Source organism: Crassostrea angulata, chromosome 10 (genome assembly GCF_025612915.1).
Source record: "Crassostrea angulata isolate pt1a10 chromosome 10, ASM2561291v2, whole genome shotgun sequence".
Classification (NCBI taxonomy): Eukaryota; Metazoa; Mollusca; class Bivalvia; order Ostreida; family Ostreidae; genus Magallana; species Magallana angulata.
In genome coordinates this window covers 15,256,057-15,272,614 of record NC_069120.1, presented here as the reverse complement: position 1 = coordinate 15,272,614, position 16,558 = coordinate 15,256,057, and the positions used below count along the sequence as shown (strand labels likewise).

Below are 16,558 nucleotides of genomic sequence, written 5' to 3'. Positions count from 1 at the left end.
ACTTTCACTTTCACTTGGAATGCAGATGGATAAACTCAACGAAAATCAATGTGCGTTCTTCTTGACAAAAAAGAAACGCTATTGTAGATTTAAATCGACTGCAAATGGAAAATATTGCCCAGAGCATGCAGGGATTCTTGGGGTATCATTCAAAATATGTTTTAGAGAAATAACTTTGAAATAGTCTGCAAAAGATGATATATATAAGTCAAGTATGATCTGAAGTTTTCAGTGATAAATAAATACTATCTATCTTTTCCCATACATGAATTGTAGAACAATAGTTAGTACATTTAGAACATGTACAAATATTTTTTTAAAGAAAATCAGTAAAATAATCCTGTGCTCACAACTGTTACTTATTATCTCATGTGCACTGAACTTTATTATTTACCAAATTTGAATGGATGATGCATCTTGTGGTACTAACTAAGGCACTCAATAGGTTTGGATTCTGAATCTTAGTCATAGGTTTTGGAAACTAAAGGATGTTAACAATTTCAAAACAAGTAAAAGTTTTTGGAGCAGGTGTTATTATACCCCATGCAACAAATTATAAGGAGTATAATGTTAATGTTTTTAACCCACCCTTCAGTCAGTCAGTCAGTGATTCAATTTTATATGAATTGATATTGTATATTAATAATATCTGATATCATATGATAGTATAATTATAACATACAATATTATATTAAACTTGCAGAGTTTTATAACATCACACAATAGTTTATCAAAGCAACAATATAATTTCAAATGGTAATTTAATATCATATCATTTGAAACAAATCATTTGATGCCATATCATATGACATAATATGCAATATGATATAATAATGTATCATTTGATACATTATTGTTAGTATCATAAGATTCAGAGAGAATAACACATGGCAAAATCTGTGCCATCGTCACCCCATAATAAACTGAGACTAGTTGGTTGAGGGTTGATTTTGACAATGCCAATGTCATATCATTATGTCATGATGATATAACATAATATGATACTGCACAATAGCATATCATCTTATGATATGATATTTTTATGTTATTATAATCATATCAAATGGCATAATAATGACATGACTTCCTTTTTTTCTGTGATACAATTCTCTATGTTGTTTATAAAATGATGATATTGTGTCATTTTATATCTTATAATATGATATGATACAATATATTTTCATCTATTGCAGTATAATACAAAACAAAGAATATCATATCATATAAATCAATATCATATAATGCAATATCATATACTGTACGATGTTGTATTATATGATTTTATAGATTATCATATATAATTGTAAATGAGGATAATATGTCATATGATACAATGTTTTAATGTATCATATTGTGTATTATGATAAATATTATATCATGTGATACATATATAAGTTGTATCATGATACAGTGTAAATTGTACAAATAACACAGTACATTATGGTATCATGATATGATATTATGTGTCATAACAGAGTGGTATTTTCATATTGTTTATAATAACTTTGCTTGTCATATGATATGATAAAGGTAGTCTCATAAAGAGGATGCCTTGTCTTCATCAGCTTTGCAATCTTTATTATTGCCTATGTTTTCTTACACTACATATTCTAGTTTCCTCTACCATAAAAACTGAAGTTTATCATATCAGATATTTTGCAGGTTGACCAAGGAAGAGAGAGAGTACCATGCCCATTAAACCCGAAACAGTAATTTTTTTTTTTATCAATTTGCAAAATTTTTTATTAGTACACTCCTCTGTTAGATAATTTTAAGATTGCTTGTAATGTATACAAGATCACTCTTGTGATACTTGTTTGATTGTCCATTTTGACTACTTGTCAAGATGATTTTGATTAATTAAACGTTATCCAATCAAACTTTCTTACTTTTCTGTTACAAAAACTGGTTTAAAAAGATTTACAAACTCTTATTCTGTTGGATAAATCTGAATTGTAGAAAGTTATATCCTTGTAAAAACACACACTATTTTATTGTTTAAACAGTTATTGCTACAAAGACAGTGTAGAGAAACACCTGAAAAAATGTCAAAAACAGCAGAAGGAAATGCCGGTAATTTTGCTTTAAAAATTTTTGTGTTATATATCTATTCAGCAAGAATTACCCTAGATCAGTAAAAATAAAGAAATTCTCATGATGCCTGTTTTCTTGTACAACTATTTTGAAAAGAGATTATTTTTCCAGCCATATTTTTCCAAAGGAATAAACATGGACCGGGATGGTGTTGAAACAGGACCAGAAGTTAAGGTACCAATTTACACATATCGCAAGCTAGCTAGTAAACATGCAAACTTCATCTGAATTCAGATGAAATTAATATTTCATATCAAAATAATTAACTTAAAGTTTCTTGTACCTTTTAAATGTTTTGATTTTTATATTTATAATTTCATATCTCTATTTTACAGACACCATTAAAAGAGTTTTCAACACCTGAACTACACAATTTGATTGAAAAAGTTGAAAAACTTTATGATGGTTAGTAACAAGGCATGTAAAACCAGGGTTTGAAATGAAAATTGTAGTGTGAGAAAATTATTCCTTGACTGTACCAATAATTCAGATGATGAGCATACTGCTCCCTAAACCTCTTATGCTGTATCTAATAATAAATTTTTTTCATCTTAAAGAACATGTTAAAGCTATTGATGAAGAAATCCTTCACCATCATTGCCTGGATGAAGAACTTGGTAACGAGTCTTTTGGTATCCCTGCCATACGCCACAGAAAACAGCAGGTATCTTGTGTTTTCAGTTTGATACATGTATGATATTTCTGGTAAATTTTGCATAAAATCAGTTTCATTTTGTTTAACGGTCTGTTTTCAGGCTTCACTTGTCGGACAGATTCAGAAGTTGGGCTTGTTACAGGAAGGTTTCTGTTTTGTAGAGTTGGGAGCTGGCAAAGGTGAGTAAAAATGAGAAATCTTTACTCTGACTGCATAATATTACCCATGTACATACGCATTAGCATCATTTAAAATGCCAGAGCTATGAAGGTAAAATGTTCTGTGTGCACTGTTCTAGGTAATCTATCTCACTGGATCCAGCAGGCGTTGCCAGACAAATCCGACCTAGGCTTTGTGTTGGTGGACTATGGTCATGTAAGATACAAGGTACTATGACTTTTCTCTGTACTGGGTACATTGTGGGATGGTTAATTATTGTAATTCTTACCAGAACTCGGTCCCTCTTCCCCAAGACAGCAGCCCATTACCAATATTTATTGCTTGTATAAGTAAGGATAAATGAATTACAATTAAGGCCATCGATAAAGTGATTTGTTTGATGTATCTTGGACGACCCATCACAATTGACACTACCTGTTCATTTGCTCAGAGCTTTGAATTATATATTTTTCTGTTTGTATGGACAATGGATTGTGGGATTAATATTGAAAGCAAACAGCCATATCGTATACAAGTAGGAGTAAAAAGGTTAATTGAACAATGACACAGAAGATTCATAAAGAAGCCAAAATAGGGTCAGGATGTAAACTGTATAGGGAATGCTTTATGGTAAAGCAGTTTTCATTTTACATTGCTATAGATGTGACCTTCTTTCTTAGGCAGACAACAGGCACAAATGGCCGGACACAGGACCCAAATTTGAACGTCTACGCATAGATATTGCTGATTTAAATCTAGGTAAGATGCAGCATTTATTAGGATAAAACATTTTGCAGCTACTTTTACACCATTGTATTTTTTGATAAATGAAGCATGCCTTTAGTCAAACATCCTGTGTTTCAGTATACACGTACATGAATGTATGATGTATTTGAGCAGGCATTGTTGAGAGTGTATCTGCGGGTCAGAGACCAGTGGTAGCGGTCGGCAAACATCTCTGTGGGGGAGCAACAGGTAAGCAAGCTTCTGTTTGTATTGTTGTTGACAACGTTAATATGAAGTATATCAGTATCTATACTGTATTACATAAAATAAACAATTGATAATTAGGGCCCCGCAAGGATTTGCGGGTGCCCTATAGTAATCACTCTGTCCGTCCGTCCTTCTGTCCGTCCGTCTGTCACTTCCGTCCACAAATTTCCTGTTTTTTTCTAATAACTTTTTTTATGGTTGCCCAACCAAGTTCAAATTTGGTATTGTAGTTCAGTAGGCAGAAATACATATTTTGATGTTAAGTTTGGTTCTCTATGTCTTCTGGTTTGGAGCTGGGGTGGTGGGGTAGATTCCTAACTATGCATAAGAATGAATGGGCAAAGAGAGATAACTGCTGAGAATGAATGGGCAAAGAGAGATAACTGCTGAGAATGTTACCATTGTATACATGGAAGGCTGTGCAATATTTATCTTTTAACAGGTAATCAGATAATAACCCCATTCTGTCATTTCTGAAAAAAAAATCTTATTGTAAATTTAGAAGAAAAGGATGAGAGAGCAGAACAATTAATCCCCTGGGATTAATTATCTTGCCTGCTGCAGAAAATTTAGAGGCTTATCTCTATCTGTCATATCGAGATTAATGAACACCTTTGTCTGCACTGATGTTTGTTTTGAAGCAAATTAAACTCTCATTCCATGAGCTGCACCCTAATATTTTTACCCCTCAGTTTAAAGGATGGTATTTGATAAAGAATATATTTCATTCTAGTCCAAATACTTATATTCTGTAAAATAAAAAAAAATATATGAATCAAGAAAAAAACACTTTAATTGTTGGATGAAAATCATATCCAACTACAAATCACGAGATCCTATATATTCCAGTTCTTTACATCTTCTGCCGGGAATTTATTTTTCATCATTGTTAATATAAAGAGGATGGAATTCAAAGTTTTTTTTCATTTCTCTATATTAATTGTCATAGCGGGACCCTTCCTGACTGGTCAGTTTTCTAGTTGTACCGATTTTCATTTCTTTTTCTACAGACTTGGCATTGCGGTGTGTCACTAATACTCTAAAACTGAGAGAATCAGAGGAACATTCACAACAACCGGAACAGAAGAAAATGAGGACAGAGGACAACCCTTCTCAAAGGTAAAATAAGCAAATTCATAGTAAAACAAGTTGATTAACTTATAATAGATAAATTGTTTGGCAGATTTGTTTGAATACAAACTTCTGATTTGTAGAGCATCCCTGGCAGGTGTAACCATTGCACTTTGTTGTCACCATCGATGTAGCTGGGATACTTACATAGGGAAAGAGTTCATGGAGAAGTGTGGCCTCACTCAGCGAGACTTTGCTCTGCTGTGTAAACTCAGTGGATGGACTGCTGCAACCTGGACTGGCTGGAAAACCAAGGAAGAGATGAATAGAGAAATCAGTGGTGTCAGTCTTGGTGTCAGCCCAAATCGAGATATCGGTGGTGTCAGTCCAAATCGAAATATTGATGGTGTCGATCCAAATCGAGATATCAGTGGTGTTAGTCCAAAGTGTACAGACAGCAAAGAAGACCAAGGAGAAACCAGCAGCACGGCAAAAAATATCAAAGACAAAAACAGACAAACATCACAACTGGAAGGCAAAACCACAGAAGATAAAGAGATCACAGGTTCCAATGACCTTGAGGAACATCAAGGACAAGAGCAGTCATTTTCAAGGTAATTTTATGCTTATCCTTTAATAACACATACTGGTTGTGTATTGCAGTAGGTCATGGTTACATGATAAAAATGTCATGGTCCCAATCCTGATGACTTAATAAACAGTTATTGATGTTCAACAGCACATATTATATAAAAACCAAACTACTGACTTGTCCTTAGATAGTTGATCCTTTTCTTCTAACTTTATGTCGCCCTGCTGGGACATCTACTGTAAAAGTGGTTATTAACGCTGATGGTTAAGTATGCGTTTATCTATCGACAAACAATATGCATGGATATGAAATATGCGGTTGCATTGTTTACAACTCTGAAGTTTCAATGTTTGTAGCCATACATGAAGGGGTATTCTATGCAGTTTCAAGCCTATCACATAACTAATGTAAATTTCCCCCATGTGTAAGTAACCACTATTACAGTACCTGTACCCATTTCCTTCATCTTTGACATGTACACACAGCATTGATATTCCAGTCTACATGCTTTAGAGTCAATTAGTTTGTAGCATTTTCTGGTTTATACCATTTTTAAAAACAGATTTCCACTAGCCGTGTCATTTTCATATCTTTCTATAGGACTGACCTACACTTGTCCCCTGCTCAGAGAGAGGAGATAGGCAGGAAGTGTAAGAGACTGATCGACTATGGTCGGGTCCTCTACCTGAGAAACTGTGGACTTCAGAGCCAGCTCAAAACATACATAGAGGAAAAACTGACTCCTGAAAATGTTGTGATTGTAGCAAATATTGCAAGCTGATAGATATATATAAAAATTATATGGTTTTATCAATAAAGACACTCATCTCTCGAGTTATCTTTGTATAAGTGCTTAAAATATCACCATGGCTGCACCAAACTGGCATACTTTTGAGGGCTTCCAATACTTTCTGACAGATCAAAACTTGCATATAAGTTTGATGTGATACAAGGAAAAGGGATATACTGAGATAACTCTCTCTATATATAATTAGTTTGACCTTTGACCCGAGTTTTCCTGACCTCAGTCAATTGTGATCATCTTCTCTTTTACTAATACCATGTCTGAAGTAATTGTTCTTGAGATATTGTATACAGGGTTACTTTCACCCGTGTGAATTTGCATTTTGCCCCATCTTGAATTTGCCCAGACACAGTTGTGTACAAAAAGAGATAATCTGAGACATTGGAATTCGCCCAGTTTTAAATTCCCTGCAGGCAACAAGGGCAAAAATAAAAGTGGTTCAAATATTTTCGTGTATACACTACAGAAATGAAAATATTTTCAGATGTCCAGAGTACCATAATTTAACCCCATTTCCAATTTGTTGATATAAGTCATCTTCTCTCTAGAGGATACCTTTGAACAAGATTAAATCCATTCACAATTGAGCAAATAGTTGACTTTTGACCTCAAATCAATACTTTAGGAGGTAACTGTGCATTAAGTTTGATGTTCATGTAGAAAAGGGTTCTGAAAATATTTATCAGACGACACTTGAAAAGTGACAAACTATTAAGGAAAACAGACCTACGGTAATTCGCTTTGCGCATATATAACTATTGTCCGTCTATAAGGAGTGATTGTTACTAACACTGAATTCAACTCCTTAGTTTGTCATACATGATGGTAGTGATTATTGCAGAAAAACATTATATAACAAAGCATTGTGGCAATGCGCTTTTATAAAACAAATACAGCACTTTGAAACCAAGTGCATACTTTTTCTTAAAGTATTGTTACAGACTTTGACGCCTACCATAGGAGTCGTTATTTTTTAGTATTTCCAATGAATAGGTTCACTGACACAGAAAAAGGAACATTCAATTTGTCTAACTTTTAATTATTAAAGTTGTTAACTTTGTCAATCCTTTTAATTGGAACAAAACATTGTTACAATATCATACAGCAATAAAAAGAAAGAAATCAGTCTTGTATACACATCAGTAAATTTTCTAACAGATCAGTGTTGTAAGAACAATCAAAATTGGTACAACCCTTATAGACTTTTAGTTGTCCACAGCATTATGAAAATGCTTCAAAATCTCAAAATATAAAAGAAAAGTTCTTTAATAGCCAAGTAAAAGACAAAAAATTTGAATTCTATCAGCTATCATGTACTTGTATACATGCACAAATATCACATGATTACCTACATGTTGATGTAGGCAAAATGACTATTTGGAACTATCTTTAATCAACTTGCGATACCATAAACAAAAATGTTACTTCATTACACTTTGCACTTAAAATGAAAGTTTCTTCCATCAGATTTTGGCACTTGATATATCCTATTAAAGCACCACTTCTGACCTATAAAAATCAACAAATGGCAAGATATTTCTTTATAATTATGGAAGGTAGAGAACAATCAATAATACAAACTATTGTGTTATGAAACAGTTTAGAAAAAGTTTCCTGAAATTACTTAACACATTACCTAAGCCTCACAGATCTGTAGGGTATCTTGAGTACACTACATGCTTCATTTCTAGAGCAATGCGTTGTACATGAGAAGTTGGAACAAAAAAACAAAAAAAACAAAAATATTAGATATGTTTCACAAAAAGCATATAACATTTCTACTGTTTGCATAAAAGGAAACATTGATGTGTTATAAGTGAACAATTAAACCATGTATACAGAAATGGACTATCAATTAAGGCAGTGTTGGGGAAGTCAATGTTTCTTCTTTCTGCGGCGGGCCTTCTTAGCAGCACTGGCCGCCCCCCAGCCCGGGGCTGGGGGTTGAGACTGTGACGGGGGTTGCCATTGAGCGTTGCCATTTTGTTCCGTGCTCATTGCTTGATGAAATAAATGATTTATGAAGTCCTCTAGGTCTGCTTCACTGTAACAAAAGAAGCAATTATCGTGTAACAGAGAGTCCATGCTACCTTTTTGCAATAAAATACTAATATTTACATTTTCCAGCGTCTTTGATAACACTACGAATCAAATTTGTAACGCATTGTTCAATTAATTTCATCAATGACGCAAGTGATATACTGTTGGGGTGCAAACATGGTTGGCTTAATTTTACAAAATTAAAACATAAAAATATAAATAATATTCAATCCTAAAATTGCTGAAAATTTTCATTCTTTGAATATTATAAGGGAATTATAACGGCAGGAGCATGATCAAATCTATCGTAAAGCCCTTGGGCTTTATTGGGTTTGATTATGCCCCAACCATAATGATCTCCTCATTAAACTCAAAGAAGAACTTCTTATAATATATTTCAATCACCTGAATGCTCACTACAGAATATGTATATTAACCAAGCTTACAAATACATGTACATGTACTCTATATTTACCCAGATCTTCCATGTTGTTGATTACTATTTGAATTTCGACCTCCTTCTGTGGCAATTCTGTAAAACACATGGTGAGCATTGGGCTGCATATGCTTGAAATAGTCCTTCTGTCAACAATTAAAAAAGAAAGAATCTGAAGTGACAAGACATAACCAAGATTATCGGTAGTTGACCCCAAAAAAGAGTCAGAATTACATGTAGTTGGTTGAAATAGATATAAATTTACATGGTAGCTAAGCAACATATGGGTAATTTTCTCGTAGATTATAATAATGTAGTAAGTTTACCGTACCGTTAAAAGGCAACTTTTACACTTCTAAGACAGGTTTATACATGTATCTCTTGAGAAACATTTTATGATGATTATGTTTTTGATATCAAAACATGTAATACCATGTAGTTTTGTGTATAACACTCAACCGTGCATAATACACACCACCCAAAGTTGGGTGTAAAATGCTGAGAAAAAAAAACACTGTTCCTATGTATAATATGCATCCAAAGAACAGAAATTTTCCAATCAAGATTTTTGAAAAGTCATTAATAATGTAATCAAATTGATAATAAGCAATAAAGTTTGCATATCTAAACCAAATAACATCAAAAGAAATGATTTGATTGATTAATTATAGTCCAATTCTTTGATTGTTCTTACAGTAAACATTACACTGTAAAGAAATGTATACCGTTATATGTCATATATTGTCATTATCAAATGATGAAGGTATTTTTAACAGTGTCTATGTAAAGCAATTATGTTTAACTTCATAACTGGACACAAAAAGCAAGTTAAATCAAATCATAATAATTGCTAATCTTCCTGCATTGAGAACACCCTGTGGATATCGGCAGTCATGCACCCGCGGTATCCAGAATCACTGCCTGAACAAATGGGGCAAAATTTTGTTCCTATGTACATGTATCGCACGCAACCCCCACTTTTTATCTAATTTTGGCTTTAAAAAGTGTGTGTTATAGATGAGACTTTACGATAATTGATTTTCCAAATCACTTACTTTGCATGAGACCCACTCTGTAATATCGTATATCTTTCCTTCCATACATGCGAAGTAATGCCATAAAAACCCAAATACTGTGGTTTCTGCCCATACATCACCCTAAAAAATACAAATTTCAATATAACTGCAAACTGCTGATACATTTGGCAGTGTATACTGACATACTACATGTAAGATATCAAATAATTTAGAAAAGCAATCATAATTTGTATATGTGAATTACATGGACCATGCACACAGTGTTTCTTATTGTCAATACCAAGTCATTGAAAAAAGCTTTCATCCATTGACAGTTAGTCAAGGCATAAGTCTGACACCAGGTGTTAACATGTACTCATTTTCTCTCACCTCTTTGGCCGAGTGTCTTATATTGCACCGTTTGCAAAATCGGGAGCTGTACCATGGCCTGTCAATAGGAACTCTCTTGTGTTTTCCCCCACAGTTATCACAGCGCATCAGATTGGCTGCCTAGTAACATTTGATAACACACATTTAGTCATTAACATATACCAGGTATATGTAAAACTACATATTTATGTTAATAAATATGTAGTTTTACATATTTATGTTAATAACTAAATATAAATGTGCATAACTACAACTTCATTATCATAAATGTCTTCTCTTGAAATTACCAAAACCTGCAGCATTCTTACCTCTTGAATCTTGTCTTGGAGGTTTGTTAGAAGATCATTGAATTCTCTCTGCAATGAAATTTTCTTTCTTTAATGATTACATACTATACTATACAGCACTGAAGCTTTAAATGTCATATATGTTAAAATTACTTTTAATGATTTACTTGATTTACTTGATTACAGTATAAAACTATAGAAATATTACCATGGCTGCTTCAGCTTGACTTGCTTCTTCCATCTGGCAGTTGTAAAGTCTACGTTTTTCCTATCAAAGATGTATTAAATTAGTGAATTCCGATATCTTTTGTATCTTCAAATGCATAAATTCAACAGTGTAAACTTTCATATCATTATTAAAACATCATTTCAATAATATGGTATTTTGCAGAAGTACTGTATATACATCATAACATTTCCCTGTAAATACATGTACATTTGTATATCAGTTCACTACACCTCTGCTTTTGTATAGATATTTTAAAAATGTCAATGTTTTTAATTAAATGCAAAACTTTCTTCAGGCAACAAAGACTTACTGGCTCTCCTATCAATTCAAAGGCATGACCCAAAATTTTGAAAGCCTCTTCAGCACCAGGCTGAGTATTCTGTGAAGGAAAATAAATATTAAACACTTTTAATTTATCTAAAGTTTGACAGAGATTTCATATAAATAAGAGAATATAATGTCTTCATCTTAGTGATTGACAGTTACCTAGCATAAGGTATGTCTTCATCTAAGTAATTGACAGTTACCTAGCATTAGGTATGTCTTCATCTTAGTGATTGACAGTTACTTAGCATACGGTTTGTCTTCATCTTAGTGATTCACAGTTACTTAGCATACGGTTTGTCTTCATCTTAGTGATTCACAGTTACTTAGCATACGGTTTGTCTTCATCTTAGTGATTCACAGTTACTTAACATACATAAGATTTCATGTAAGTGACTGACAGTTACTTAGCATACGGTAAGATTTCATATTAGTGACTGAAAGTTACTTAGCATACGGTAAGATTTCATATTAGTGACTGACAGTTACTTAGCATACGGTAAGACTTGCCTTGTCAGGATGGACTAGTACAGCTTGTTTTCTGTAATATTTCTTTACTTCATCATCAGCAACATCATATCTTAATCCTAGAATGCTAAATTTGAAAAAAAAAAATACATGTAAAATTTCTTGGAAATTTTAGGTGTGCACTTGTTCCTTGCTGGGAATGTCTAAGGTCTATTTTTGATACATTTACAGAATGGATTGGATAACAAATCTGAGATTTCCAGCTGGGTCCAGAGCTCCCCCATCCCTTTCCTTAAAATTCAAGTATAACATGTACTATTCTCTTATTTCAGGTATCAAACTGATATGGCATGCTGGTACATAAATTAAAAGGGGATATTTACAAGGAAATAATTCTCTACAAATGAAATTCATAACTGTGTGCTCATATTCACATTTTCAGCATTGTTATTCTTTTTCATAACATGAAGTTGGGGAAACTGCCATCATATCATTTGCTATGAGACACACCTTTCCACAAAACAACAGAATAAAACTGTCATTTACCTATATGGATCTTTTCCCTTACAAGCTAGAAGTCTCTGCATGGCCTCTTCACCTGAAAAAACCTCAATATATTGACATATTGTACCTAATTTTTCGTTCTTGTTTTGATGTATTGCCCCCATTTTAAGGATAGTCACACATTGATAAATATTGTCATATAAACTGGAACATCTTACTGAACTGGTTTGGAATCTTAGTAAGATCTTAGTAAGATAAATTACTAAACATCTTAGTAAGACAATTTGCTAATCATCTTAGTAAGATAACATACTGAACATCTTAATAAGATAGCTTACTGAACAGGTTTGGAAACGGCTGACAATTCAAAACTGTTTCAGCAAATTCTATTTACAGATCTACATGTACATGTTTACTAAACCCATCTATTTATATCACAATAATTCTGAGAACAGATTACAACAAGAACTCTTCCTGTCTGTACTAAGTGGTTGAATGAAAAATCCCATGCATGCATACTGCATCAAATAAAAACACTCGCTTTTATCTATCATAGAGGGAAAAAAACTTTAATCCAACCTAAACTGTTCCTAAATAGTATCCCCCCGCCCCCCATTTTTTAAATGATAATCCATATTAATTCATTGTGTTTTTGTATTTTCCCTTAAATGTTTGTTTTTAATCAAATTTCTCACACAAATTATATAACTTTACACAAAAAGAGAAACACTCAAAATGTGCCATGGGGGTTATAGTTACAAAATGTCCTTAGTGTGTTTCAATGTACATAATTGCACAATGATGATATATTTTGAAATAAAGAAGAAGAAAATATTTAACTTCAATATTTGTATTTAATAAAACTTCTTTTCATTATGAATGTTCATGAGACATGTCATACAGGTATCTGTGTTTTGTCTTGCTTTATATAGTTTACACTTCATCTGAAAGAGAATTCAAATGTGTACCTGTTGAAGGTAAATCTATATTGGATTCCAGTCCTATTCTTAATTCTGGTTCTGGGTTTGGTGGAAGATGTTTCTTAAAATACTTCTGAAACAACTTAGTCTTGACAACTGTAGATACTTTGCTCCATGCCCATGTAATGATGTGAACACACACAGTCACTCTACAAGATATGAATACACAGCTTATTTTAAAAGCCACAAGTTGTTATAATCAAGAGTGAATGAAAAAATAGCAGCAACACAGACTTTGCTTTATCCCAGCACTTAAAAGTCTCTGTATTCTTTCTTAATATGATTTACCAGTATAATCAAATACATTTCTTAAATAAGTGCATCTTTCCATCCAGATTTTAACATTCACAAATATCTTAATGATATTGAACTGCAGTATATGTTTCTACTTACAAATATGCCACTAGTCCAAGCAACAGGAGAAGAAGCGTAATGAGAACAGACCACAAGTATGCTAATCCTTTCTTGATTTTCTCTAATATGTAATTAATCCATTCATCTGAAATAAACGTAAACTTCCCAGTCATAATACACCATAAAAAAGCCAGCCAGGCAGCCCTGTGATAACACAACAGCTTGCTTGACTTCCTACATACACCCATGCAGATAAAACTTCCGACTGAGACATGTTCCCATATACTTGCATCAACAATTGATAAAATGTCTCAAGTGCATAAACCGGCTCTTATCACAGAAAATAATCTCAATGATACTTATGATCATTAAATACTTGTTATTTTTTCAATTATTTTTTAATAAATTCCATGCTCCCTGAATTCATCTTGAATTTATTGCAATATTCACAGACCCCCTCCCAATGAATGACTTTTAAAATACCGGTATGTAATAGTTACCATGCATGTTGGTTAAATCCTTTAACACAATAATTATATCACAGGCACTTCAGAAAAGGATTTCAAAATATTGATCAATTAATTATATTTGACAATGATTCCTCCTGAGAATTAAACACTGATCACCTCTGCTATACAACTAAATAAAAATATTTAAAACTCAAATTAAAATAAAAAACATCTGTCAATATATATTCAATGCGTCAAAGCTGTTACCGAAGGTTAAATTCAAAATGAAATTTGACTTTACAGTAGCATATAATTAGAAGATTTCTTTTACTAAAATAAACATTTTGCTGATAAAAAGGGCCTTTGTACTCTATTGACATACATGTCTATATTCTGAGAATATCAATTTTCATATTCTGTTTTTCACAAAAGGGGTCCTACGGTCTCTAATGAAAACTGTCCATATAAAATTTTCTCTAGAAGTCGTTGGCAGATATTTCTCTTCACAATTTTATTTTTAATGATTAGTACTAAGAGCTCAAAAAGCTTTCATATATAATACTAGTTGATGTACTATTGTAACCTGGTTTAATCTTAAATAGGTCTTGTATTTTCTGAAAATAGATTTATCTATTGCAGGTACTGGTGTTCCCAGACAACTTGGGTCAGGGAGTGATTCCATGACACATTCCCTTGTACTACATAATGCAAGTTCAAGGATTGTGTCTTGTTTATCAAAATATGTACCAAGAAGGTTCTACACTAACATTTGTAAGGTTTTATTCTGCTTACATTATGATGAATTTTTTCAATACACCAAGATCTTGTATTATGAATCACTTTTTGTACTTTAAGCATGCTACCACAATAAATGGGTATTCTATTCTATCCAACTTTGTCATTATTTTGCTGTAAAAATCACAAACTAATTTCTTCTGTTACAGACATGAACAGTCAAAACACAGAAGTAGCATGCAGACTCTCAGAAGAAATGACCAAGTACTATCTATATTATTTAAATAGCCTTACCGACATACTCCTGATCAAATGAGTACTGGTGCTGGGCAGACTTGGTCTTCCTACGTCTGGTCACGGCTGGGTGACCGTCGGTCTGAGCAGCAGTGTTCTTCTGTTTCCTGTCATTTCTGCTCCCACTACTATTGCTTCCACCACCAACATTAGCATTTTCTTTCTTCTCTGGCTCTTTGTTTGCATTGGGCTGGTTGGTCTTTTTCTTGGCATCTCTAAGATCATTATTGATGTAATCTGATGACTTCCTGTGATTCTCTGAGGTGGATTTTGATCTTCCCATTGGTTTACCATTGTTTAAAACAGTTGACTCGGTTGAGCCCTTCGGAACATCTTTTGGAGACTTGTTTTGTTGAAAAATTCTTCTAGGATCAAAGAATGCTTTATCAGCAGGTTTTGATGGTTGGGGCTTTTCTTGCTTACCCTCCAATTTGGTCCTCTGCCCAGAGTTATCTTTCTTTGCTCCTGTCACAGGTCCTTTGGACAAATGGATTTCTTCAATTCCACTAGTTCCACTGCTAACACTGCTGGTGCTACCCTTCCTTGACATCAGAGGAATACTCTCCACACTCTCACTTTTCATACTACCGGTCTCAATCTTGCTCATGTCTTCAAATTTGTCCAAACCATACTTGGAGTTGGGCTTTACTTTCGACTCCATGTGATCAGACATTTGTTTATGCCCTTTAGAATGTGGTTTCTGTGTGTGGGAACCTTTACGGTTGAATTGTTTATGATGCTTTCCTACAGGTGGTTCGGGACACTTTTTCTTTGGTGCATCAACTTCGTCTTTTTCTTTATTTTGTTGAATTGGTTTAGATTTAAGAGATTTAGCTATATCTGAATATGAAGGTTTAGATTTCATCTGAGCATTTTCAACTGGTTCTTGAGAAGCTTTCAACACTTCAGTAGTTGCAAAAGGATCGTAGTTATTCCAGCTGTTAAGGGTCTCAGCATACATGGACTGTCCTTCAAGGCTTGCAGCATGAAAACTAGAATTACCTTGCAAACTCTGATCAGCCAAGCGAGGGTCTGTCTCAATGCCACTAGGATTATTCCGAATGTTGGTTAGTATCTGGCTCAGGTATTCTGCGTTGGGATCCAAATTAGTGTAAATCTGATCAAAAGAGGGATTGCTAGGACTAAATGTTTCCCAGTGAATCTCTGGGGTGGAGTTGTCAGTGACGTTGTGTGTTGGCATTCCACTAAACTGAGTCCAACCTCTGTACAATGGGACTGAACTGTTAAGATCTTCTCTCATAAAAGGAACTCCATCTGCTGATGGTTGCTGGTCTTTTCTTGCATGTGATTCAGCCATTTATTAATACCTCTTCCAGTATGATTTTTCTACAATAAAAATATATTATAAATGATACAGGTTAAAGTGACCAGTGTTAGTAAAATTAATTATTTCCCCATTTTAATATACAGGCACCTTTTAAGCAAAAGTGAATGAGTTTGAGGGCAATGGTGATTCTGGTTTTTTTTTTATCTCTCATACAGTTAGGAACTGTAATGTGGATATACCCAGGAGTGCTAGTGTATAAGCCACTGAGTTTGATAGATTTTCTATTGCTTGTATGTCCATTTATGTCCATTTTGATATGTTTACAGTGCAACCATTAGGGCGAGTGCAGCACATGTATTTACTGAGTGACTTCTGAATTGAGAAAAGATGTAAAC

At 33.5% G+C, this 16,558-nt stretch overlaps 2 protein-coding genes across 2 annotated transcripts in view; one reads left to right on the top strand and one right to left on the bottom strand.

Annotated features, from left to right (window-relative positions):
* Positions 1–8: 8 nt before the first annotated feature.
* LOC128165632 (tRNA:m(4)X modification enzyme TRM13 homolog) lies at positions 9–6,398 on the top strand. Its single transcript, XM_052830357.1, has 13 exons — positions 9–142; positions 1,663–1,709; positions 2,007–2,073; positions 2,206–2,268; positions 2,430–2,499; positions 2,652–2,758; positions 2,850–2,928; positions 3,048–3,136; positions 3,589–3,667; positions 3,809–3,883; positions 4,912–5,020; positions 5,116–5,586; positions 6,165–6,398. The coding sequence occupies exons 1-13, from the start codon at positions 20–22 to the stop codon at positions 6,343–6,345; spliced, it is 1,560 nt and encodes a 519-aa protein (XP_052686317.1). The 5' UTR covers positions 9–19; the 3' UTR covers positions 6,346–6,398.
* A 989-nt stretch (positions 6,399–7,387) lies between these two features.
* The window catches only part of LOC128165636 (uncharacterized), a 66,339-nt gene continuing 57,168 nt past the window's right edge, over positions 7,388–16,558 (bottom strand). Inside the window, exons 35-46 of the mRNA XM_052830361.1 lie at positions 14,876–15,992; positions 13,437–13,542; positions 13,032–13,192; positions 12,106–12,157; positions 11,602–11,686; positions 11,078–11,146; positions 10,747–10,806; positions 10,560–10,607; positions 10,252–10,371; positions 9,901–10,002; positions 8,885–8,991; positions 7,388–8,413 (exon numbers count right to left, since the gene is read on the bottom strand). Coding sequence (XP_052686321.1) covers positions 8,245–8,413; positions 8,885–8,991; positions 9,901–10,002; positions 10,252–10,371; positions 10,560–10,607; positions 10,747–10,806; positions 11,078–11,146; positions 11,602–11,686; positions 12,106–12,157; positions 13,032–13,192; positions 13,437–13,542; positions 14,876–15,992 — 2,196 coding nt within the window. The 3' untranslated portion in view covers positions 7,388–8,244. The remainder of the gene's footprint in view (positions 8,414–8,884; positions 8,992–9,900; positions 10,003–10,251; positions 10,372–10,559; positions 10,608–10,746; positions 10,807–11,077; positions 11,147–11,601; positions 11,687–12,105; positions 12,158–13,031; positions 13,193–13,436; positions 13,543–14,875; positions 15,993–16,558) is intronic.